The sequence below is a fragment of the Pteronotus mesoamericanus genome, unplaced genomic scaffold, assembly GCF_021234165.1.
Source record: "Pteronotus mesoamericanus isolate MK-2021 breed Mesoamerican mustached bat unplaced genomic scaffold, CSHL_Meso_final contig_74, whole genome shotgun sequence".
Lineage (NCBI taxonomy): Eukaryota > Metazoa > Chordata > Mammalia > Chiroptera > Mormoopidae > Pteronotus > Pteronotus mesoamericanus.
The window spans coordinates 6811541-6838931 of NW_026555247.1; the positions used below are offsets into that span (position 1 = coordinate 6811541).

At 43.2% G+C, this 27391-nt stretch overlaps 1 protein-coding gene across 1 annotated transcript in view; it reads right to left on the reverse strand.

The window, feature by feature from the left end:
* NPC1 (NPC intracellular cholesterol transporter 1) overlaps positions 1-27391 on the reverse strand; it is a 50980-nt gene that overhangs the window by 15951 nt on the left and 7638 nt on the right. The window contains exons 2-10 of the mRNA XM_054583450.1: positions 19870-19992; positions 18809-18915; positions 16475-16650; positions 9554-9721; positions 8709-8958; positions 6807-6880; positions 5880-6250; positions 4511-4737; positions 1704-1804 (exon numbers count right to left, since the gene is read on the reverse strand). Of these exons, the coding sequence (XP_054439425.1) occupies positions 1704-1804; positions 4511-4737; positions 5880-6250; positions 6807-6880; positions 8709-8958; positions 9554-9721; positions 16475-16650; positions 18809-18915; positions 19870-19992 (1597 nt within the window). The remainder of the gene's footprint in view (positions 1-1703; positions 1805-4510; positions 4738-5879; positions 6251-6806; positions 6881-8708; positions 8959-9553; positions 9722-16474; positions 16651-18808; positions 18916-19869; positions 19993-27391) is intronic.

Below are 27391 nucleotides of genomic sequence, written 5' to 3' on the forward strand. Positions count from 1 at the left end.
TCCCCATGTGCTCTCACCCATGCTGCTCGTACTGAACTCCTAGGCCTCTGCTAACCTGTTAGCTAGAAAGACAGAACCGAGATCCACTTCACTCATTGGGAGTGACGTTCAGCATTTTCCCTTTATAATTAAAAGCCATTTGTAGTTCTTCTTTTGTTAACTTTCATATGGCTTTTCTTCTGGGTTGTTGATTGTTCTTTTTTTCACAAGAACTCTCTCTCTATATATTAAAGAAATGCTGTCCTGGCAGGGTAGCTCAGTTGGTTGGAGTTCTGTGCACCAAAAAGGTTGTGGGTTCTATGCCTGGTCAGGGTGTATATGAAAGGCAACTGATGGATGTTTCTCTCACATTGATATTTTCTCTCTGTCCCTTCCTCTCTTTATAAAATCAATAAACATATCCTTGGGTAATGATTTTTTTTTAAAAAAGAAATGCTGTTATGTATACTAATTTTTTTCCAGTTTGTTGCTTTTGTATTTTTCAAACTTTATGATGTTTGTTCTCCACATAGGAATTTAAAATTCTCATATTGTCAAATTCATCAGTGTTTCCTTTTGTGGCTCCTGAGTTTTACCTTGCTTAGAAATGACTTTTCCATTTAAAAATTATATTTTAAAATTTCTCCTGTATTTTCTCCTAGTCCTTTAACTGTCACTTCTTACATTTCAACCTGTGATCCATCTGGAATTTATTTTCATAGAAGGAATACGGTGGCGATCCAAGGTAATTATGATGGCTGTGACTGGCCACCACCATCTTTTCCCCACCAATGAGAAATGGTGTTTTATTGTATGAGGGAGAATAAAGCTTAAATATAGATCACAACTTCTTGAGGAACACATTTATTTGGCCTCTTCATTAGGTGAAGCAAAACCCACTGAGTTGCCTGTAATTAGGTGTCAGATGTCGAAGTTGTCACATGAATCATAACCCCACTGAGCCCCGTGCGGCCTGTTCCAAGGTGTTAGAGGACCCAGTGGAGAACAAACCAACTGCTTCTCCTATGACAAAAGTGCCTGAATTCTTAACAAATTGGTTTAGAAGGAAAAAAAAAAAAAATCCCTCAACTTTCTTTTCCCCCACGTTTCACACAGCATCCCTTCCCAATTACAGATGGGCTTAGACTGAGGCCCACAGATTCTGCAGGGATTCTACAGAGGAACCTTCAGGTTTCAGAACTCCTTGAAGCTGAACAACGTATTATGTGGATGTACTCAATTACATTATTCTGGAGACATGTCCTTAGCTTTCAACAGCTTCCTAAAGTGTGACCTAAAAGAGAGCTAACAGCTGTGGCTGGTGTGGCTCAGTGGATTGAGCACCAGCCTGTGAACCGAAAGGTCGCTGGTTCGATTCCCAGTCAGAGCATGTGCCTGGGTTTTGGGCCCGGTCCCCAGCTAGGGGTGTGTAAGAGGCAACCAATCAATGATCTCTTTCACATTGATGTTTTTCTCCCTCCTTTCCCTTCTAAAAATAAATAAATAAAATCTTTAAAAAAAAATGGCTAACAGCATCCACTATTTTTAAATCCAGGAAAAAAAACCCAAAAAAACAAAACCCAACTCATTATATTCGGAACTCAAGAGCCAGGAAATAAGTAAGAGTGCTCAATTTATGAAACCCCTATGATTACTACTTAACTGTTAAAAACAGAACCAAGACTACTTAATCTCGTAGGAAAGGAAAAGCTTCTCTTACTTACCATCATAGCCTCCTAACACAAGCCATGGGAACACTGGCCCTCCAAATGTACCCAGACAAGGATCGTGGAGCACGCTGGTATCATTCAGAGAGGCAGGAGCCCTGCCAACAAGTTTAGAAAAAGCTTCCAATTAGAACAAGCCTCAAGACATCAGAGACCTAAATGTTTATGCAACTAACAGTTTATAAGGCTACCCTACTTTTCATTCATGTATTCAACAAAATATTTACATATTCTAAGCACAAAGTGGGTCCTGCGGTTCCTTTGGTGAATAATACAATACAGTTCAGCACTTGCCTTTGGAAGCTCGGAATCACTGAGTACAAGGCAAGCAAATACAGCATGATGTGACTCACATCACTTGCTGCTTGTTACACAGAGGAGGAAGAATGAATACAGGGGAAAGAACAGGTCTCCAAGGGCAACGGAGAATTCACCTGGGAGAGAGAAGTGAGGGTGTCACACACAAGGGCAACTGTAGGGGGCAGGGAAGGAAGAGCGAGAACAGGCATGTGAAAAAAGGAGGGCAGTTTGAGGGACAAGTCCGGTGTCTAGAACATGGGGCACCTGCGAGGGAGGGGCTTCTGAGAGAGGGGATGGACCTCGAAAGTGACAGACATGAAAAAAGGACAAAGTGCCATGCCGAGTAGTCTGGGTTTTCCATCCTGCAGACATTGGAGAATGAGAGACCGAGGGAAAGAGGCCCTCGGTCTCTTTCCAAGGCTATCTATGTTTCACAAAGATAACGCTGGTGGTATAGTGGAAGGAGGTCTGCCATTGGGAGAGAGAGGGGACGCAGGGAGCCCATTCAGGAGGACTGTGCAATGGCCCCGGCCGGCCAGGCACAACCAGGAGCACAGGGAAGACAGGTAACCCGCATTTCAGGACAGATCACAAGCCAGAACTCTGCGGGGCACTTGCGAGTACAGTCTGAACCATCACCCTTGGGGGCCGAAGGATCAAGGCATCAGGTCCCCGAGGTCAGGTCACCTGCTTGGGGCAAAGAGACTACAGGGCTGCAGCCACAATCTGAGTCCGTTCATCCCACAGCCTGACTCTGCCTCCACATAGGATGTGAGAGCTCAGCCACACATTAAAAATTGCAAAAATTACATGAGGAAGAATTCAGGGTCAGAGCCTCAAGTCTGAATAACTGGTAGATGTTGAAGCTGTCCCACAACACAGGAGAAAAGTAGATCTGGGCAGTCAGGTTGGCCGCTCCGGCAGGACCTCCAGGGGAAAAAGCGCAGGAGAAGCTGGAGGCTGCGGAGGGCGCTGAGAGCTGGAGACTCACGAGTGTTAGTACACACCAAGCACACAGTCCCGCCACACAGGACGGGAGTTGCCGACAGCAGCGTCCCGCACCCAGTTGAACCATGCCCCACTTAGAAAAAACACAAGTCTTGTGCATCTCCATCAAAAAATTTTGTTGACTTTTATTTTGTGCAAGAGAACACAAATAGCTGCTTTTCTTTAAATATAAAAATTGTGGCCCTGGCTGGTGTGGCTCAGTTGGTTGGAGCACTATCCTGTAGACCAAAAGGTCATGGAATCGATTCCCAGTCAGGGCACACACCAGGTTGCAGGTTAGATTCCCAGTCAGGGCACATACGATAAAGCAACCAATTGATGATTTTCTCTCACATAGATGTTTCTCCCTCTTTCCTCCCTCTCTCAAAGCAATGAAAAAATTGTCCTCAGTGGAGGATTAAAAAAAATTGTGTCTTATTATTTACTCTTCAAACTTTTCACAGCTCCCCTGTACCATCTACCCAGTGGAAAATGCTGGCTTAGGGTATATGGACATATACTTTTTGTTTTATAGGATATTTTCAGAGGTGACCTCCTTGTAATAGAGTATACATAGCCCAACCACATAAAGTGTCATATTTTAGTAACAAAAACAGACAGAACTTAAGGTCATCAAAGCCGACCAGAAGTCAGTGTGCTCAACTACTGAGATGCTGTTCATTGAGCAGTGCACTCAAAGGTGACAGAGAATAATTTCCCATGATGAGACAGTCATGGTGACTGACTCGCTGAACACCTGTCTCCAGGCCAGGTCAGTCCGAAGGGCAGGGCGTTCGCTGATGGCAGTCCCATCCATCACCAGCCACCAGACAAGCCTCAGGTCACCAAGCACGGCTTCTCTGAGACCGACTAAATTATAAACACTCTGCCCAGACAGACACGCCTCCTGCAGGAAACAGCTTCCCTGCCCCCATTCTAACCCTGCGAACCAATCCTGCCCCCACTCCGCTCACAGGGGGATGCTGCACGTTTGGAAAACAATTCCATGTCAAAATATAAATTTGTATTTGAAAGGTAAGAAAAAGAACTATAGCTTTTTTTTTTTTTTGCAAAGAATCCAGCTCAAGAAACTTAGAGGATGAGTTTAAGGCCAAGAGTTACCTGCTGTTCCTCGATTAAACATCACGAAAGTTCCACGCCAGGGCCTTTGTCCTCACTACCCCCTCTACTTGGAACACTTTTTCCTCTAATATTCCCAGGCTCCCCTCTTCCTTTCCCTTCCCTCCGAGCAGGTCTCCACTCCTCTAAAGCAGGACCCTGCCCTGCGTCCCCGCCCCCGCCCCCGCCCCCACCTCCTTGCTTGGCTTCGCCCTCTCCACAGCGCCCCTCTCTACCTGGCATTAGAGCATGTATCTACTTGTTCATCATCTGTCTCCCTTCATTAGAACATTTCCTCCACTTGCTCACTGCTGGTTCTCTAGCACCTACAAAGGTGTGTAGCAACAGCAAGTGCTCAAATATTGGTGGGATCAATGAGTGACTATCCTGCCACGTACCGTACACAGTAGAGAAAATGCGTGTGGTAATCTGCATACACATAAAAGTAGTCCCCTACTTTGTGGTCCAGCACAGAGTGGCTGTTCTGGAAGTAATTTAACACACTCAAAATGGTGCAGTTTTCGTTATATGGTGAGAGAGGGGCCAAGCAGATGTCTTGAAGTGTCACGGTCTCATTGTTATAAGATGCAGTGATGTTTTCGATGGCTGTTTGTAAGTCAAGAACCTGAAAGAAGATACAAATCATTTCTTCTAACCATTACTGCCCTGAAGGGGGTCACATGATACAAAGTATCCGGGGGCAGTCCTTCCTCTGACAGGGAGAGGACCAAGGCACGCTGTGGTGAAGTATCTGAGGACGCCCAAGGCCCGGTCTTAGAGGACAGCAAACTGGGAGACCCTATTTCAAGGTGTCCAGAGAGATGGGGAGGAGACACCAGCCCCGGGCCAGATCTCAGCGCAGAACACATGGACATCGCCCCCCGCCACCCGGCCCCAGCAGCGCCCAGCACTGCCAGAGGGGACGCTGGCACAGTGGGCCTGGTCTTCCTGACACTCCCTCTCGCCAAAAACACACCGCCTGCTGCCTTGCTCCATTCTAGGATTATTTACATATATTCTCGTATTTTCTAATAGAGAATACACTCTTGGAGATAAGTAACTTCTGTACATCTTCTGCAGCAAGTTGGAAAAAAGCTACAGGCTTTTGGTGGCAAAAGATTCTATTGAAGTCTTGGGACCACCCTGATGTTTTTCAAGACATCAGACTTTCTGTGGGCAAGACCAACATTTAAAGAAAAAACCATGCGGTCATGCCAGTGGGGGTTAAAAAGGAAGTGGGATGCAGCTTATGCGCAGACACATTTCTCCAGGTCAAGGGTCACTGGGTAGAACAGGAGGATCTTGTCCCAAATACATCTCTCGGCAAATGCAGGAAATGATACCCTCCCTCCTTCAGGTAGATCAGCGATGACCGGTAGCTCCTCCCTAGGTCCCCAGGACAGCACAAGAGGCTTCGGTCCTTTGGGATCTAGCATATTGTTTTTCAATCACCAAGGGAAAAAACTGCGTAAGTTCCTAAGGTGGACTGTAAATACATTCTGCTTCAAAAGAGAAATGCTCATCTCAACTTCTAAAAAGAAGCAAGACCGACCATACACAGTAAATATAACAACGGTCTATAGCAAATTTTTCATTAAATTCAACACCTGTCATTCACTTCCTTGAAAATTCACACTTCACCATTAAGATTTTCAAAATATACCATTACATTCAGCCCCAAACTCACATCCGGTAAAACTGGTTAACATGTAAAAGCCAACAAATCACTGTGTCTCTTGGAACTGAGCTTTGCAAAGAGCAGATTACCTGGTGCAAAATCTCTATGTTAAGCGGAGGTCCAAAGGGCACATCGGATCCTGAGGGGTACGGCTGGTAGACGTGTATGTGGGTGTGAGGGGCCTGGATAATAAGCTGCTCTGTGCGGAAAAAAGGCCCAAAGTGGGTGTCAAAGTACTCTTTTTCCAGGCGTGCCTGGCTGTTGGGGGCTGACCAGAGGTCAACTGGATTGGTCGTGACTTGGACAAACATCAGGCCCGAAGAACAGGCAGCAATGAAGACCAAGGAGGCGACGATGACACAGCCAGGGCTTTGGACACAGAAGCAGCCCCATCGTGTGAAAAGCCGCCTCAAACAGCCCTTCAACACTTCACCCAGCGGGTTGCAGCAGGAGGCCTCCCCTAAAAGGGTGGGAGAGGAAGAGACGGTGGAGATTAAAAGGCGAGCCATTCCCGAACGCTGGAACACGGAAAGCATCAGGTAACTCCGCCTGGCAGGAATCCTGCCCGTGCTAGGCATGTGCGTGAGATGCCCCCCACCCCACCTCCTCAGCTACCTACCTGTTCTGGAGGCTACCCTTCTTGCCTGCCCACCCCGCAGAGGACTGATGTCCAATATAAACCTCGTAAGGGCAAAGTTCTCTGGGCGCTCTGTCCAAAGCAGTTCCCATCAGCCTTTCCTGCTAATCCTGCTCCCGGCCTGCTAGGTTAGCACCTCCACAGCTCTGTCCCAGTCCATCATTGTTCTACTGCTGTTACTAATTACTTGGTTCCAGTCTGCCACCCCAAAGAGCTTGTAAGTACGCAATGGCAAGGACCTGTCTGTCCTGATCACAACTGTGTCCTCAGCACCAGCACAGTGTGTCTCCCAGAACAGGTGCGTAAACATTTGTTGAGGAAATGAACACCCATGCCAACACAATCCTCACACCTTTTATTTAACTACAAATGTGCCTACCTTTTTCACTGATATATACAGGGAAAGCTATATTGCTGTCGATGGGGGTGTACTCGGACACAAAATACCGTTTTCTGAAAAAGAAAGCCATATAAATAGTATCAGTATTTTTCAATATAACCAGGCTGCTCTTCGGACAGTCCCGTAATCCCTTTAAAAGCTTACTTCCTCAGCCTGTTTTCTTTTTCCATAATTGTCACTTTATTTCCCCTAAGTTCACAAAGTGTTAGCATAGTCTCATCTATCTCCCGAAAGATATTGATCAACTACAAAGAGAGAAACAGTAACTTCACAGTGGAGAAACTGGGAAGAAAGACACCATCTTAACCAAGTGATCAAGGTTAACATCACCAGTCATGAGACATACTGATATCATGTGCCTTCTGGTAGGATATACCAAGAAAGATGCCTCATTTCTGTGATATTCCTGGTCGAAAACATATAACCTCAATCTAATTATGAGAAAATATCAGATAAAACCAAACTGGGGGACATTCTACAAAATAACTGACCAGTACCCGCCAAAAGTGTGCAGGCCATAAAAGAAATGGAGAGACTGAGGAACAGATAGAGGAGACTAATAAAACGCAAGGAGTGAATGGAATATGGGATCTTGAAAAAGAAAAAGGGCATTAGGGGAAAAAAACTGGTGAAATATTAATATAGTCTTTAGTTTAGCTAATAATCATGGTTTCAATAATAATTATATACTATGAGTCATGTAAGCTGTAACAGTAGGGGAAGCTGGGCAAAGGATATCCATATACTCTTTACCACTGTTAATATAATGAAAGTGCAACCATTGTTAATGTAACGAGAACGGTTTACGTGACATCTGTGTAACCCGGCAGCCAAGAAGCGTGCTCTGGAATGCGCGTGTGTAAACAATAACTTCACTGTAGTGGTCACTGGGGACAGCGGACATTTTTGAGTGAGCATGTGTACTGTGTGGCCATCACATTCAAAATGACTGAATGAGCAATGAATCTGCATCAAATTTTGCCTTAAGCTTGAACACTTTTCTGTGGAAACTATTTGGATGATTCAGAAGGCCGCAGCTATGGGCAACTAGTGATTGCCAGATTTAACACAACAACATGCCTGCTCATGCATCACATCTCGTGCAGAGTTTTTTTGCAAAACATCAAATCGCCCCAGTGACTCAGCCCTGTTACAGCCCAGGTTTGGCGCCCTGCAACTTCTAGCTTTTCCTGAAACTAAAATCATCTTTGAAAGGGAAGAAATTTCAGACCATCAATGAGATTTCAGAAAAATGTGGCAGGGCAGCTGATGGCAATAGGGAGAACTGGGTGAGGTCCCAGGGTGCCTCCTTCGAAGGGGACTGAGGCATCATTGTCCTATGTACAATGTTTCTTCTATCTTGCATCTTCTTCAATAAATGTCTCTATTTTTCATATTACATGGCTAGATACCTTCTGGACAGACTTTGTATATATATCCAACACACATACATATACATAAGTAGTATATATACTACTATTTCTGCACCTTTTTGTTAAGCCTAAAATTAGTTTAAAATAAAAAGTTAAATAAAATATACTGTCCTAAATCAAGACCCAAAGGGACGATAGCATTGCATTTAAATAGACTTGAACCAGATTTGGCCCCTAAGGTTTTCTGTTAAAGAATGGGTGGTTTGCTGCATGGTGCTTTAATTCACATCATTTTGAATAAATCAACAAAACCAACTTCAAATGGTTTCAATGTCAGAACAGGCCTTTGATTTTTTACTAGTTGCAGGACACACGCAATTTATGAAATGCTTTTAATGCAGGTAATTGCTTCCTGTTCTAATTAATCAAGGTCTGCCAAGTAAAAGCAAGAAGTGCAATGTGAGTCATTTTGCTGTTCTTACTGTGAAGGACAAGCAAGACAGCTTACCTGTAGCACCACACCGCAAAAAGTGCTCCAAAAAACATGAGCAAAAACGCCATGTAGGTGATCCACATGATGACATACATGGCGTCCAGGCCGCAGATTCTCCAAGGGGTGGGAGGGGGCGGTGGCTGGGGCTTGGGGCCACAAACCGGGGAGCAGTCCTGGCAGCTGCAGGGCCCGGTGACCTCATCCACTGGCTCGGCACAGCCCTTGGTGGCGTTGTTCATGGGCTCCTTCCCATGGGTTGGGACATCTGCAGTGCGGATTGTGCTGAGTGAACATCTCGATGTAAAAAACACTATAAAGTCTGTACTAAATCACATTTAAATCCAGTGATGAGCACACCGAAATACATAACACAGCCGGAAGAGTAAAAAGGACTGGAGATTTCTACTTCATCAAATTATGTTTTTGCCACTTAGCCCTGTAAAATTTTAAGTTACCTCAATAACTGAGCACACATAGGTTTTGTCACTGAGACTCAAGTGTATCACTTGCCATGGTAAAGCTTCAATCGTGTGTTATTTTTATTGAGGAGCTAGTCTAACACTATTTCAGAGCTCCTGAAAAGGCTTTTGTATTGACTTTTGGCCTTTTCGTTTTTAAATAGAAAACTGGCTTAGTCTTTTGATAATGTAGCAATAGCTGAAGGCACATTCTTCTTCTTCCTCCATTCCCATCCCTAGATCCTAAATTAGCTAGGGACAGGGTAAATGCTCTAGTTTCCTCTCTCTCTGGAGGAACATTCCAGGAGCTAGTTACCTGAATTTATCTTCATACTGCAGTTTAAGGGTCCTGAGCTTTAAAAAACATCATTAATACGCAACCTTGGGGGTCTCCATGCCTACCTGAAAAAATGGGTGTGATGGTGAAAGGCGCCTGGCCGTTGTCCTTATTGAACATGTACTCGATCCAGTTGGTGGCGTTGCAGGCTGTGGCATCCTTCCCACACAGGAGTCCCAGGGCTTTGTCGTTACTCGAGGGGGCCTCCACGTCTCTGCAGGCATTGTACATCGCTAGCCGAGGAATAAGGGGAAGAGGCTGAAACATCATGCTGCTTTACCTCACCAGGAGATATGGTACAGAGGCCTCTCCTATGTGAACTCAGAAATCCCCATGCACTGCAATCAGAAGTTTGGGACCAGAACGAGGACAGTGAACACTAAGAGCAGAAATGGAGATTGCTCCTGAGACCAGCTTATCATGTCTCCTAGGCCAGATTCCCAGTAACAAACATAAAAAATAGGTGGGGAAGGCTTACGTCACCCCGCGTAGCTCACGATGTCTTGGAGAAGTAGTATCCCTACTGTACTAAGACTGAGGAAGGGGAAGCTAAGAACCTTAGTGTCTTTTCAGTTAACAAAGCTGGTTCCAGAAAACTTCTGTGGCAGGAAACTATAGAGCTGGAGAGTTGGGAACTTACACAGAACTGGTTTTAGGTCAGAGGTCACATGAAATGAACCTACTACTCTCTTTTTGTTTTATTTTAGTACACATAAAGACAGTACACTAAATAAGGATAATAATGTCTGTGGCATTTTGCACGTAAGGAAGGAGCGGTAATGGGTCCTATATTAATATTTATTTACCAGCCCCTGCTTGTTAGAAACTTTGCAGGATCCTCTTCTCCTAAACTTTAAGGAGATACTGATAAAGAAATTGTGCTTACCCTCACTCTTTTTATTTTTTTTTAAAGATTTTATTTCTTTATTGTTAGAGGAGAAGGGAGCGAGAAAGAGAAACATCAATACATGGTTGCCTCTTGTGCGCCCTGTACCAGGTACCTGGCCGCAACCCAGGTATGTGCCCTGACTGGGAATTGAACCAGTGACCCTTTGGTTCGCAGGCCAGCACTCAATCCACTGAGCCACACCAGCCAAGGCTTACCCCTACTCTTGAAAGACAATGGAGCTACAGTGATAGTTATTTTCTTTAGAACCGTGATTATTCCAATGCCTTCTGGCTTCTATTGTACTGGTAAGAAAATCTCCAATGGTCATTCTTTTGAAGCAATTTGTATTTTTTCCTACCTGCTTTTAAGATCTTTGTCTTTGGAGTTTTGCAGTTTTTCTAAACTATATTTAGATATATGTTTCTTTTAAAAATAGCTTTACTGAAATGTAATTCAGAGACCATGTAATTCATCATTTAAAATTGCAATTTAATGGATTTTAGTATATTTAAGAATATGTGCAACCATTACCACAGTCAATTTTAGAACATTCTTATCACCTTAAAACAAGAAGCCCTCAACCCTTTAGCTAATGTTCCCTTATCTCCCTACTCCCTCTACCCCCTAAGCCCTAAGCAACCATTAATCTACTTCTGTCTATAGATTTGTTTCTTCTGGACATTTCGTATAAATGGAATCATGTAATATGTACTTGTAGTCTTTTGTGACTGGCTTCTTTCACCTAACTTGATGTTTTCAAAGCCCATCCATGCTCTGGCATGTATCAGCACTCCTTTCCTTTTCATGGCCAAATAATATTCTGTCATATGAATATACCGCATTTTGTTTATATATCAGTTGATGGATATCTGGGTTTTTCCACTTTTGGCTATCATGAATAATGCTGCTATAAATATTTGTGTACAGTTTTTGTGTAAACATGTTTTCATTTTCCTTGTGAGTGGAACTCCTAGATCATATGGTAACTCTATGCATAACTGTTTCAGAAACTGCCAGGTGTTTTCCAAAGTGACTGCACCATTTTATATTTCCATCAGTGGCAGAGGAAGGTCCAGATTTCTCTACATCCTTGTCAACACTTGTTGTTATTGACTTTTTGATTCTAGCCATCCTAGTGGATGAGAAGTGGTATCTCACTGTGGTTTTGATTTGCATTTTCCTGATAACTAATGATTTCAAGCATCTTTTCATAAGCTTATTGGACACATCAATTTTTGAGAGAGGCGTAAGGAGGGAGAGAGAGAGAGAGAGAGAAATATCGATGTGAAAGAGAAACTTTGATCAGGTGCCTCTTGCATGCGCCCTGACTCAGGACCAAACTCACAACCTAGGCATGTGCTCTGACCAGGAATTGAACTCATGACCTTCCAGTTTACAAGACATTACTCCATCCAACTGAGCCACACTAGCCAGGGCTCCAACTTTGTTCTTCTGCATGTGGCTATTCAGTTATTCAGACACCATTTGTTGAAAGACTATTCTTTCCCCATTGAATGGTCCTGGCAGCCTTGTCAAAAATCAGATGACCAGAGATGTATGGGTTTACAGTTGACTCTCGAACAATGTGGGAGTTGCCGGCGCCTCCCACACAGTTAGCCCTCTAGATATGTGGATTCCCAACTGCAGAGCTGACCCTTGAACAACATGTATTTGAACTGCAACAATCAACTGCAGTTCAATGAACTGCAGTCAATTAAACCACATGGGTCAATTGAAAAATATCTAAGTATAAGCAGACCTATTCAGTTCAAACCTGCACTGTTCATGGTGAACCGTATTTTCAATTCTGTCTCATTGTTCTATATGTTTATTCTTATTCTAGTACCAAAGTGTTTTGATTTCCATTGGTTGGTAGTTAAATTTGAAACTGTAATGTGTGAGGGCTCCTATTCTGTTCTTTTTCAGGACAGTTTTAGCAGGTCCTGGTCCTTGCAAGTCCCTGTGAATTTTACAATCAGCCTGTCAATTTCCACACAGAAGTCAGTTGGGATTTTGACAGGGACTGTATTGCAAATGTATTGAGTTGGGCAGTACTGTCACCTTAACAATAGTAAGGCTTCTGATCCATGAAGATGGGATGGCATTTCATTTTTAAGATCCTCTTTAATTTCTTTAAATAATGTTTTATAGTTTTAAAGAGTGTAAGTTTTGCTCTTCCCTTGTTAAATTTATTCCTAAGTATTTCATTCTTTTTGATACTATTATAAATGCAATTATTTTCTTAATTTCACTTTCATATTGTACATTGCAGGTGCATAGAAATACATTTGGTTTCTGTATATTTTATTTCTTTCTAAGATATCTTGCTTGAAGATTCATTTTCTTTTCCTAAGTATGAGGACTCATCTCTCATCCATTCTGGAAAATCCTCAGCTATTACTCTTTTGCTTACTCTCTCTCTCCAACTCTCTTTCTTGTCTTTTTTCGGAGCTCCTCACTTTATCCTACATGTCACTTTAAAAAAATTTTTTTTAATGGCGTATTTATTAATTTTTTAGAGAGAGGGGAAGAGAGGGAGAAAAACATTGATGTTTCCATCGGTTGCCTCTCGCATGCCCCCAACCAGGACCTGGACTGCAACTCAGGCATGTGCCCTGACCGGAATCAAACTGGTGATCTTTCAGACCACAGGCCAGCATTCAATCCACTGAGCCACACCAGCCAGGGCCCATATGTCACTTCTTTAATGATCTTTATAACCCTGTTGGCTTCTGGGTAATTCCATCACATCTTCCAGCTTACCACTTGATTTTCAGGTTATTTTATTAAATATTTCAAGCATACAGAAAATATGGAGACTATAAGTCTTATTTACTCACCACCCCCACTGTATCAATCTTACTATTTTACAACATTTGCCTCAACATTAAAAAAAAGACTATAGATACAATTGAAGTCCCCTGACTATCCCTCCCGATGACCACCTTCCCTTCCTTAGGGTAACCACAATTCTTAATTTGATGTTTACCTTTCCCATGTATGTTTCTATATTTTAATGATATATCCTTAAATACGTAGTACTATTTAATGTACCAGTACTGTAGTACTCTTATATTACTTATTTTCAGTCAATATTTTTTAAGTCATTCATGGGACTGCCACAACTCTCATATATTTGAACAGTTTTAAGTATTCTATTATAGACTATGATAAACTCCAATATATTATCCATTCTCTTAATTAGCATTTAGTGTCTCTGATATTTTTATTTGTTTTTTAAAACGGACTTTGTTATTCAGAGCAATTCTAGGTTCACAGTAAAATCGAGCCGAAAGCACATAGTCCTTGCCCCCACGCAAGCACAGCCTCCTCACTATCAACAGCACCAAGGTGGAACGTTCGTTACAAGCGGTGAACCTACACTGACACGTCACTGTCGCCCAGCCGTCCCGAGTTTACACTGGCGTTCACTCTAGATGCTGTACAATACATTCCATGGGTTTTGGCAAATGGACAACTACACGTATCCACCATTACAACATCAGAAATAGTTTCGGTGCCGGAAGACCCCCAGAGCTCGTCATCCTGCTCTCCCCCACCCTGGCTACCGTGGGTCTTCTTACTGTCTCCACAGTTTCAACTCTGCCAGAGTGTCATATGGAGCTGAATCATACAGCATGTAGCCTCTTCATGTTGGCTTCCTTCACTTCGTAATATGAATCTAAGGTTCCTCCGTGTCTCCATAGGTCGATAGGTCATTTCTTTTTAGTGCTGAATAGTATTCCATTGTCTGGATACGCCACAGTTTATCCATTCACCTACTGAAGAACATCTGGCTTTCTTCCACGTTTTGGCAATTATGAATATAGCTTTTATAAACATTCATGTGCAGGTTTTTGTGTGGACATACATTTTCAACACTTCAGGATGAATACCAAGGAACATGATTGCTCGATCATATGTAATAGCATTTTTAGTTTTCTAAGAAATTACCAAACTGTTTTCCAAAGTGGCTGTACTACTTTGCATTCCCACCTGCAATGTATGAGAGGTTCCTGAGGCTCCACAGGCTTGCCGGCATTTGGTGTTACCAGTGTTCTGGATTTTGGCCATTAAGTAAGTGTGTTGTCACATCTTATTGTTGTCTTAATTTGGAATTCCCTAATTCCTTATTTAGGAATTTCCCCATTCCTAAGAAATGGAGCATCTTTTCATTTGCTTATCTGCAATCCATATATCTCCTTTCATAAGGTGTCTGTTCAGGTCTTTGTCCACTTTTCAGTTGGGCTGTTCTCTTTCTCATTGTCGAGTTTTAAGTTCTTCATATATTTTGGGAAATAGTCCTTTATGAAATAAGTGTTTTGCAAATATTTTACTCCAGTCTGTGTTTGTCTTCTCATTCTCTTAAAGTCTTCAATTTTTCATCTCACAGAAATGCTACAACAAATGTTCTTATACGGCTCTCCTGTTTACATACACTAAGAGTTCCGCTACAGCATTTCTGGGATGATGGTATGTTTACCTTTAACTTTGCCAGGCATTGCAAAATTCTTTTTCAAATGGTTTTCAAACACTTGCACCAACTTATTGGCATTCCTATTGCTCTACAACCTCACCAATATTTGGAATTGAGTAATTTTATAATTTGTGACAATCTTTAATATCAAATGGTAGCTTACTGTTTTAATCTACATTTCACTGGTTCCTCTAGATACTAATAATTTATATTTATTTCTTTTTAAAGATTTCATTTATTTATTTTCAGAGAGAGGAGAGCGGGGAAGGGAAAGAGAAAGAGAGGGGGAGAAACATCGATTGGTTGCTTCTCACACGCCCCCATTGCAGCCCTGGCCACAACCCAGGCACCTGCCGTGACCAAATCAAATCGGCAGCCTTTTCATTCACAGGCCAGTGCTCAATCCACTGAGCCACACCAGCCAGGGCAATCATTTATACTTATAAAACTTTTCACCTATGGTTTCTGCTTTTCCTCTCTTGTCTAGAATCCTTCCTCCTCACCTTAAAGTCATAAAGACATTCTATATTTACTTATAAAAAGTTCTAAGATTAGGATTTTTAATCTATGCGTTTTTAGTATCATACACAAAAATAAAAATTAGATGAACAGTATAATCAATTTTCTCACTCCATTTATCAACTAGCCCACATTTCCCTTAATGATTTTTAACAACGCTCTTGTTAAATGGTATCAAATTTTCATGTGCATGGTTCTGTTTCTAGACAGAATGACCTCTCTGTTCACTAGGTTGTCTTTTATGTCACATCATTTGGCAAATTTATTGCTAGGTCTCTTATTTTTTGTTGCTTTTGTGAATGGAACCTTTTTCCTGTTAAATTTTTTCCTGTTACATTTTAAAATTGATCATTACAATTAAAATTGTATGTTGCTCTTCTAATCAACAACTCTGTCAAATTCTTAAGGCTCTCCTTTCATAGGTTATCCTTGGGCACATTTTTTATTTCGCTGTGTCTGACCTGCTGCTTATCTTTTAGTCTATTTAGATAACTATTCTCATTAATAGATCCAGCTGGTTCTATTTCTAATCTGTTCATTCTTTCCCCCTTGTATCTTACTCTTTTCAGAATTCTTTCATTTCAGTGACTTTTGACAAACATTATATGGTCTTTTTCAGGTTGTTCTATTATTTCGAGTTATTGGGGCACACTCTCCCTTGTTTGTTATACCTTCTTCCTTTTCCTTATGGTGATCTGTTTGTCCAGGGTCAAAATCTCCTCACCTCTGCCAACTAGCTCTACCCTTCCACTCCCTCTCCTCAGTCTTGTAGTAATTCATGAAAGTTACACAATTCAGGTCCCATGGACCCACAGTCCCACTGGGTTCTAAAATGTACAAAAGTAAAAATTGCACATACTAAAAATTCCCATTTGGGATCTTACAGTTAGGAAGGAGTTAAAGCAAATCTCCTTTTTTAAGGAGACTTTTATAAGTTGTAGTCCAAGTCGTAGGATACAAGCAAAGAAATAACTCACATTTCATGGCCAATGGAACTAAACATTGTCACTTTCACACAGTTGACAGGACTACCAAAAGGAGCAACTTGACCCACGGCCCTGATATCAACTATAAAAGAATAATAATTAAAAGTTTACTCACCATTGGCGAAACTCTCTCCAACATAGTACTGTAGTTCTTCTACGTTTTTTTTCGTCTCTTTTGTAACAGGATCAACATAATCTCCAGTTTTTGTAACGTTTAGAAACTGACTTTGCCAAGGGCTACATGTCAGCTCACAAAACAGGTTCATTAGGTTATAAAAGCAGGATGGACATCTAAAGAAAAAGTAACCGTATTTCGTATGATGTCACAGATAATAGGATCAACAAAATGGTGATTTAAAATAGACAGGACATATTTAAAATTTATTGTAAAATGACAAATGAATTACCTTGAGGACATATTAAACCCAGCAGTCCTAAACCTAAAACCTCATGTTCAAATTGAGACACCTCTCTAAAAACTGCCCTAATTATTACACTATGTTGTCCAGATGTAATTTCAGAAAGAGAAAAACACTTCTCTGAATTCTGCTCTTTATAATTTAGAGAAATGTTTTCTTTGACTTGAAGCAAAAGGGACTTAGACTCATCATGGTGACAATTTTTATTAAGAAGAAAAAAGAGGGGGGAGATGAGATTTACACAACACAATGAAATGCTCATCTCATAACCTTCAGAAGGACCCTCGGCCAAGCCCCAGATAATCCCTCAGCCCTCTCTAAACATAAGCGGATTTCCTGTGACTTGAAAAGAGAGACGAGGGAGCAGCGGTGCAGGTCTCTGGCACCATGCACTTCAGCTGCGCTCGGTTTTCAGGAGCACAACAAGCTGTCTGCTGGACTTCGGGTTTGAAGTTTAAGCTCTTAAGGCTGACTAGTTATGTGGCAAAAGAACTTTCTCTCCTTTTTGATTCAGAGCTATCTGCAAAAACTATTGTTTCATTAGAAATGTGGTGTTGGAACACAGCCAGTGAAGACTGATTGCTCTAATCCAATTCAGACGACCATGCGGGACATAGAACAAGGAATGTGTGTTCCCAGCCTTCAAAGCCTCTGGTACAGCGAAGGAGTAGACACACACGCTGACTCTCTTTCGGGAGCCTTATGTTTTACTTTGAAAAAACAGGAACAACAATACACCATTTATAACAAAAATAACTCTTGGGGCGCACAGTTTTCTAAAACTTTCCATGAATTAACAAACCTCCTTCCATGTTACTACATTTACTCACCATAACCATCAATTAGACAGCTGCATGATATTCCATACATTAGCTTCTCATCATTAGCTGTTATGGATAAAGCTTTGTTACCTCTGACACCATCGACAAAACTTGGTTATCTTTTGATGTCCATAATGCCTCCCCTAGAGCAGGTGCTAAAGAAATATATTTTGACTGAATCATGGCTTCAGTCTGGCTCCATCAACATCCACTAGCCTTCCGCAGAATATGCTGGCCCAGCTAGATTTGTAACGTTTGATCTGTCATTATACTGCAGACACAAATGTCTGGGAAGAAGCAGAGATTCCTCAGTGGACTCTGACCTGGGCCCTGTCAGCTGCAGTGATGCCGGCAGCAGTGTCCGTACAGAGAAGCATTTCCCCCTCCTGTGTCCTTCCATCCACCTTTATCAGGGTGCCTATGTTTAAAAATTTCGAAAGGTGTCACAATATGCTGTTCTAAAGACCACCATGAGCTTGTTCTTTTGCACACTGAGAACTGCTGTGTAAGCTTAGATAAGAACATCTATTATGTAACTGTCCTGCTCATAGAGACAGATTAAACAGCAAACTAATTTTGATAAAACCAGTCAACTATGCCAGAAAAATCTTAACAGTTACCAAAGTCCAGCTCTACTGGGGATGGGGTCTCCAGCACATGTCACTGAAGGAAGAGAGAGCAATGTGCAAACCGGGGGAGGTAGAAAGACGAAGGCGACGCAGAGGACTCCACAGATGAGGGTCTTGGGTCAGAGACCCGAGCAGAACCACCCATGGGGCAAAGGGGCTCAAGTCTGAAAGGACCTAGTTCACAGTGTAGCTACCCTTTGGAGTGAAGACATCTCAGAGAAAAAAAAAGTATCAACTCGGAATGTAACTAGGAAGAAATAAGTCTGATAATTATTACTTTATCAGAAATTATTCATTATTTCTGAGAAGTCATAAGATTGTTTTCTTAAAATAAAAACTTTTACAGAAAATCAGAATGTTACTGGTTAACAAGTGCAATAAGGTCTTGTGTAGTGTCGTGGTTAGGCTTTAAGACTTTGAGTGGAACCACGTAAAATAAAACCAACATCACCGCAGAATATTTGATATAAACAAGAGCTAAGTTCCTAGGACATCTCAGCAATATTATAACGAAATGACATTATTTGAGGACCTGCTGTACCTAAACCCACTTTGTCTGTTTGGCTCGCCGTCAGCCTACCTGGACAGAAACTGCAGAGGCAGCTGCAGGTTGTCTTTCAGCGTCCGAAGCTGCTGAACATCACAGCAAAGGCTGACATTGGCAAAGAAGAAGCCTGGACAGAGCTCCTTTTGGGTGAGAAAGTGTGGAAATGAGGGTAGCACAGGAGAAACATTCTTCAATGAAATAAGACAATTTTATTCACATAATCCTTTTTAGAAACCAAGGATAAGACACCTATTTGCAAAGTTCTGGCAGAGTCCTTTCAAAAGGCTATCAATTTACTATTTCTAAACTAGGGATTCAGAAAAGTAGAGTCATCTCACATTTTTTTCTTATTTAGAAGCTCACTCTCCTCTCTTCACCAATCATTTCACCTCTCTTCTTAGGATTTTTTTGGGGTTTTTTAAAAGTGTAACCAGAATGCTTTTTACTACTTATTTCCATTTAGTCACTCCGGGAAAGCCAAGGTCTTTAATAGTTCCAATGAAAGGAGCAAGGGAGTCTCGGAGACCCAGCTATGATATGAACTTGATTTTAGATTACTAAGCCTCTAAAACCAGTCTTTTCGCCTTGACTTGCACAATTCTTTTCTAGTATCGTTGTGTATCAGGGATGGTAAAAGAGAAACAGAAAACAGAATACTGGTAGCAGCCAAAGGTCACAGGCTTTTGGTGGAAACCCAAGGAATCACTAAAATGAACAGAGGACAGAGAAGTCACAGCCGCTTAGCAACCTAGTCCATTCAAGTCCTGAAATCTAGGAACCAAAAAAAAAGCTAACTTCTAATATAATTTGAAGAAGCTGCAAAGCACACATCTGAGGTACCAAGGTCAGTCCCTAAATAGTAACCTGCTAATGGGAAACTTCATGAGAAAGGCACCAAGTCAGCTCCCGAAACGCTGAGCCTCTGGAGTTATATTATCTTTTCTGCCATCATGTGCTACATGTAAGATTGGGATAAGATTTAAGCCTATTGGTGTTTCACCTCAACTCCCACCTCACAATAACAATGAAGATATAATTACAGAGGATCTCTGATTAGCATTTTATGTTCCCAATGCCCAATATAATGAACTTACCTGCACTAAGTCATACCCATCCTGTGGCAATGCTTTTGGTGGTCCAGAATATTCACAATTGTACCTCTTATCTCCAGATGCAATTCCACATTCTCCATACCAAACACAGGACTGTGAAAATGCCTATAGGAAGTCAACACAAAACTCATTTCACCAGGGCCTCAAGGGTAAAACAAATTCCAACAGCAAAAAGCACCCACTTAAGCACCATTACAGAACCTTCCAAGGCGACCTGCAAAATGAGGTAACAAGAGGCAATGGTGAATTTAACATTTTGAAAAATATTAATTAAAATAAGTAAATGCCCCACAAGGACTTGTCAAGTCAGTCAGTGAAGTAGGTAACAGGAACTACTTATCTACATGATTTCTACTTCCTGTCAGTTGATTTGTTCGTAAGAGAGAGCTATAGTTCCATTTAAGAATTACTAAGAATCAGCATTGAGAAAAGCAAGATAGACTATGAGCTGGTGATTACTAAGATGCTATTTTTGCACAGCTGAGTAAGGAACTATGAGCTCTAAATAATGAAAGAGCATTTCTATATACAGTTAGGTTAACAGTACAACCTGACTAACATGAAGAACAAACCACAAACATCAGTTAAGTCCTAAGTAAGATGCAGCAGCAAGAATGAACACCTTATCCTTAAGATACGTAGAAAGTAGAAAATGTGCTAATTTTAGGGAAAATCACCTCATCAACCTCAAAAGGAAAATTTAAAACCTCTTATGTAAAGATTTCTCAAGAGCCACTCAGAGCCTTCATGTGAAAGTCACAAGGCTGTCACAAACTTCAGGAGGGGAGGAGCTGCAGCGTGAATCACTGTGTCGGAGTGGCATGGCCACCGAGCTCCGCCAAGCTGGCCAGGGCCACAGGCTTGTGCAATCTTGCAGTCACCTGTCCCCTGGGGAAACGGAGGACATGGAGAAGTAACCAGGCTCCCAAGATACCTGGTGCGAAAGCCATTTTAGAAAGTTCTGCACAGAGGCATCAGAGTGCATGTTCTCAGCAGTGGCAGTGGCACATGACCCATGCGCACGTAAGGAGCTGAGTCAGTCTGTGTCTGTCTCCAGCTTTGAGATACAAATCTCACCACAGGCCCTGAAGCCCCAAAAACAGGAAAGAAAAAAACAAGCGGAAGCCTAGGGTGGAAGGAGTCTGAGGGGTCAATATGGGTTGTCTCTGAATTCATTCTTCAGAGACATTAAAACAAATTACGACTTAGCCCTATCTTGGTTCATTAAAAGTCCTATGTTTAGACCACAAGAGAGGGAAATGATACAAATGAGGAAGTGACAAGTATTCAACAGCACCACATACCAAACCTTTGGCAAGATGCTGCAAAATTCCATCACCATTTTTATGCAAAAAGAATCATAATTATTTCCATAAACCTAGCAATTCTAGGGAAACTATTGTTCTTTCCAAGACTGTGAGTTTCCAACTAAAAGGCCATCCTCCATCTATTGAAGTTTAAAAGGCAAACAAGTTGATTAAGCAAACAGTAATTCTGTTATTGACATGTAATTTAAATAGAAGGAACCCCTTGCTAGACCTCACAGAATTCTCAACAGACCAAAAGGACAAACCAGTCTGGGCCATGGGTGGGAGCTGGGTAGCTCTCGGGCATGTCACCCACTGGAGGGGCAGAAATCCAGTCAACAAACCACCGTCAAGACTCGGGCATGACTAGCAGGATGCGTGACTGGGGTTTAAGTTCCCCTTTCTCAGCTCTCAGTGCTCTGAAAAGAAAGATGGCTCAGTGCTACTTGGTCCCTGTTCACTAAGATCACCCTTTATCATCTACATCATTTATTTCAAAGCAAAATTTTCAGCCAGCTGGTAGAAGGGGCGGGGGCGAGGGGGAGGGCTTGCAATCAATGTGCTTGTTAAGGACAATCACAGCTGGAGCAGGCGCCTGAATGTCACCGAGCAGCTCTTCCTGCCTGTGAACTGTTGCTCATAATCACCTCTTACCTCACAGGTCTGGTGTGAAGGTCCAATGAGGGAGTACACATGGAAGGACTTGGTAAACGTTAAAGCACTACACATTCAAACATCAGGAATTATTAGTAATGTCTTCCAACTGTTTGGGACCTCAGCAAAGAGGTTCCAGGGACCTGAAGAAGTTAAAGCACCCAAGGTTTCTTTGGGCCCAGAAAAACTGGGCTTGACTCCACATTCTTAGGCTTGCTTCCCAAAGCCATCCGCCTAATGCAGTAGCCCTAAGCCAGTGGGGCTCAAAGTACTTATGAGCCACCTACTATGTGCGAGGCATGGTCTGAACTGCTCTTTGCGCATTAACCTAATAAAATCTCAGGGTGAGCCGATGAGGAAGGTGCTATTATTATATCCATTTTACAGAGGAAGAGGTGAGGCGCAGTGAAGCTAAGTAACTTGTCCAAGGGTGGCCGAACCAGAAACCAGGATTCAAGCCAGGACATTCTACTTTCCGGAAACAGTCTTAATAAAATATGATCTACTGCATAATTAAGGTCTTCACTCTAACATCACACCCCCTCCTGCTCGCGGCTTTGTGTGAGGCATATACATGTGCACAGGCACTCATACAGCTGCTCTGGGCGGGGACTGCCTCTCTTCCACCTCAAAGACTCTCTCTACCTTCACCTCCTTCTTACCTCCAGCTAAAAAGTGAGAGCTGCCCTCCATCGCCCCAGGGTCCTAAGGAGGTAGTGTTCCCGAGCTGCCTCCACAACCCTCTGCCACCTGACCTTCTCTCCCACATTTTCAACTGCAACTCTCTGTTGGTCCCTCCACCTACCTGCTCCTGCCTATAAACGCTGTTCTAATTTCCTTCTCCCTCTCAGTCAGACCACTTTCAACTTCTCTCCTGCCTCCAACTAGCTGCCTGACAACCTCAGGTGCTCAAAATGAAACTAATCTTTTCTCGGAAACCTCTGCCATTGCCCATCTCTGGCCACTGGGTCTAAGCCTAGGCACCTTCCCGACCAACCTCCAAGGGAGGATCCCTGGTGCACTCCCTGCGCCTCTTCCTCTTCAAACTCCTTCCCTGCTGGGCCCACAGCCACTCTTTGTCAACCTCGACCTTCCATCCAGACCTCAGCAATGTCTCCTAGGCACAGCTGCCCCTTGGCTCTTCCTGAGCCACTGCTGCAAGGCTTTCTGATTCCCAGAAACCTCCGCTCCACTCCTCCCACGGCCTCTGAGGCAAGTTCCAGGAGGCCCACCTGGCTCTGCCGCACACTCATCTCCCACCCTTCCTTCCCTGTCCTGCACTAGGTGGGACCTGTCTCTGCACAGTCCCTGTTGGTCTGGCCTCCCTCCCCTACACTCCATACCCTCCTTGGTACTGTGAAGGCCACTCTCCAATGGTCACCTCCCCGTGTGCCTTCCTGACCCACCCAGGCAGAGTTCAGCATCTAAACACTTGCTAAGGAGGCTTGTATTAGCTCCCTTAATCCTCAGGTCTGTGAAGCTGGTACTAAAATAACACCATTTTATGGAAGAGGAGACTGAGGGTTACACAAGCGAAGTGACTCCTCTGAGGCCACATCCGAGAAATGGCAGAGCCAGACCCTACGAAAACCCTGGCTGATTTGGGAGCCAGCGCTCTCACGCTCTCACTCCTCACGGCGGCACTGAGGGTCGCTCCTCAGGGGCCCGCTGCCTGGGCCATCCTCATCTCCACCTCCCACCAAGGACCCGGCTGGCACCGGGGCTGTTAGACTTCTCAGTCTCCCAATCACCACCACGCAGCGAGCAGTGAGGATCCGAGCAAGCGGACAGGCGCACTGTAAGCTCCCTGGACGGTCAGGGCGGCACATGCTGACAATACCAAAGGGATGCCGGGCAGTCAAGGGCTCGTGTACAGGCCCCTCGCTTTCTTTCTGAGCAAAGAAACTGATAACACAAGTAAGGTGTCTGGCTGAAAGCTGCCTTTACTATGATACCAGAATAGCACTGACTTCCTGTCAGTAAGTATTTACTTGGGGAAGGAAGTATTATGCCCAGTAGTAAAATAAAACACACCAATGTTTGAGCCGGAGTGTCGCTTGACATACCCAGAGTCTCTAATAACAGGACTTGTAAAGTTCCACTTGGGAATCCAAATACAAAGAAAAATATTTCTTCAGTTCTTGTGGTCACTGACCAACCTTAAAGAACTATTTCTAATCATAAGAACAGTCTTAAGTATATGAAAATGTTGCCAATTCCTAAAATGCTAAAAGTAAATGACTGATTTTTATTTTTATTTTATTGGTTATGCTATTGCAGTTGTCCTGATTTTTCCTCTTTTGCCCCCCTCCACCCAGCAGCCCCCACTCCCTCAGGCAAACCCCACACCTTTGTTCATGTCCATGGGTCATGCATATAAGCTCTTTGGCTGCTCCATTTCCTGTACCGTACTTCACATCCCCATGGCTGTTCTGTAACCACCTATTTGTACTTCTTAATCCCCTCATCTCTTCACCCGTTCCCCCACACCTCCCCTCCCATCTGGCAACCATCAAAATGTTCTCTGTGTCCATGATTCTGTCTCTGTTCCTCTTGTTTGCTTAGTTTGTCAATTGTTGACATATATGCATTTATTGCCATTTTATTGTTCACGGTTTTGATCTTCTTTTTCTTAAATAAGTCTCTTTTAACATTTCATATAATAATGTTAATAAAGGAGTTTGGTGATGACAAACTCCTTTAGTTTTTCCTTGTTTGGGAAGCTCTTTAGCTGCCCTTTAATTCTATCTAAATGGTGTCTTTGCTGGGTAGAGCAATCTTGCCTGTAGGCCCTTTTCATGACTTGGAATATTTCTTGCTAATACCTTCTAGACTGAAAAGTTTCCTTTGAGAAACAGCTGAGTCTTACGGGAAGTCTCCTGTAGATAACTAAATGCTTTTCTCTAGTTGCTTTTAAGATTTTGTCTTTAACTTTTGAAATTTTAAGTACGATGTGTCTTGGAGTGGGCCTCTTTGCATCCATCTGCTTTGGGACTCTGTGCTTCCTGGCATTGCACATCTATTTCCTTCACCAAATTAGGGAAGTTTTCTTTCACTATTTTTTTAAATAGAGTTCTTATTTCTTGCTCTTTCTCTTCTCTTTCTGTCACCCCTATGACACGAATATTGGACCTCTTAAAAAGTTGTCCCAGAGGCTGCTTACACTATCCTCATTTTTTTGGATTTTTTCCCCCTGTTGTTCTGATTGGTTGTTGGCTTCATCTACTCTACTGTTGTTTCCCTATAAATTGTTCTTTATTTCAATTACTGTATCCTTCATTTCTGACTGGATCCTTTTCATGCTGTTGAGGTCCTAACTAAGTTCCTTGAGCATTTTTTAACTAGTGTTTTGAACTCTGCATCTAATAGCTTCCTTATCTCCATTTTGTTTAGTTTCTTTTCTGAAGATCTGATCTGCCCTTTCATTTGGACAGTGCTTCTTTGTCTCCTCATTTTGGCAGCCTATGTATGTTTCCATGTATTAGGTAGAGCTGCTACGATTCCCTGTCTTGGTAGTTTGACCTAATGTAGTAGGTGTCCTATAGGGTCCAGTGGCACAACCTCCCCTATCATCCAAGCTGAGTACTCCGTCCCCTTGTAGTTGAGCCTTGACTGCTGCTAGCAGGTCCATGAGAGGGATTTACCCAGGCCAGTCTGCTGCAAGGACTGGCTGTGACCGCAGACCACCAACCTCTGCCCTCTGTGGAGGATCAGCTGTGCAGGGGCAGGGTGGTGATGTTCTGACATGGCCTGTAGCTCTCCACTGGGTGTGCTGGCCCTGGGGTTTCCCAGGCGGTTCTGGCCAAGGTCAGCACCCTCTGTGTTTGGCCTTGGGCTACCCTGCATGAGCTACAAAGCAATCTGCAGGTGGCTGCGACTTGTGCTGGGCTTGGAGGTGCCCAGGCAAAGCCATGCTGTGAACCTAGGTTGGCTGCTGCTGGTGCTGGCTCTGGGGCCACTCAGCAAGAGGTATGAGGCTAAGGGCTCACGGAAGCTGGTTGTTGCTTGTTTGAGAGGATTTAGGTAGTTGTGAAGCATAAGCCAAACCAGCCATTCACGTGGAAAAGCACTGTTAACAGTTTGCGTGGGCCAGTAAGGTGTGGGGTGGAGCCTCAGGGGATTTCTGGCGTAGGACAAATGGTGTTAGCCAGGTTGATGGAGCCTTAGATATGACACCTGCCTGCTGGTTCTGTTGATCTGTGAGGGGAAGATTCAGAAAAAAACAATGGCCTCTGCCCACCTTTCTCTCTGGGAGAAAGCTGTCCCCAGCACTTCAGTTCCTCCCCATATCCCACTGGTGCCTTTCAAGCTGCTACCCCGGTGTTGGAGCTCAGGAGTGAGTCTGAGTAAGTCTATGTGTGGTTTCTTTAAGAGGAACTGCTTGGAACGCCAGATGTTTCTCCCACCATTTAACCTCTGCTTGTTTCTGCAGCCAGAAGTTATGGGAACTTATCTTCCTGGCACTGGAACCCTGGGCTGGGGGTGTTTAGTGTGGAACTGGGACTCCTCACTCCCGAATTTTTATCCCACAACAGCTGGGATCAGTCTAATCGACATCATTGCCCCTCCTACCAGTCTGGGTGGATGTGGTTTCTTTAATTCCATAGTTGTCGGACTTCCATTCAGCCTGATTTCTGATGGTTCTGGGTGGTGGTTTTTCTATAGTTAAGTTGTAATTTTGATGTGGTTGTGTGAGTAAGGGAGCCATATTTACCTATGCCTTCATCTTGACAAATAGAGAGCAATTGGTTTTAATTACAGAATCAATACCTATTTAGCATAAATATAGGCATATCTTATTTATTGTGCTTTGCTTTATCGCTCTTCACAGATGTTGCGTGTTTTACAAGTTGAAGGCAAGATCCTACACCAGCTATAAGACTGTGATTCACTTTACTGCGGTCGTCTGAAACCAAACCCAAAATATCACCGAGGTTTGCCTGCATTTAAACAGCACAGGTATATATGAAGTAACACGAGAAACTCCTCATTTCTCCACCCCCCACCCCATTTCTCAGATTCAACCAGAGCTTATATTTAGATCTAGGTCTTTTAGGCTTTTAATTCCTCTCACAAGCAAACGTGTAGAGGTGTATACCCACAAACACATGTAAATACAATTACTTTTAAATAGCTTTTACACAAGTAAACCCTGAATACCCTCCACAGTTGGCCCTTGGCTCTACCTGACCTGCACTTAACTGTATCAAACTGGGTCTCCAGCCCCACTGTTTTTTCCCTGCAGGTTTCTTGGAACATCCTCCCTCTTATAAGCCTCTCCTAAGACTCCTTGCCTCCACTAATTTAACTCTGACTCCTTTCATCTGGTTCTAGTCCAGGTGCTCCCCGGCCCAGGTGAGCTGTCCTGGGGCAGAGGCAGGTCAACCCCAGGCAGCACCTGGCTGGTGTTCAGGGTATCCGTCCTCACTGCTCAAGTCCACAGGTGTTCTGTGCCCAGAGCTCTGGTGGGCGTCATGCCTGCCCTAGGCATGGGTAAACATTTCCTTAGAGGGCCAAATATTAAATATCGTAGGCTTGTGGGC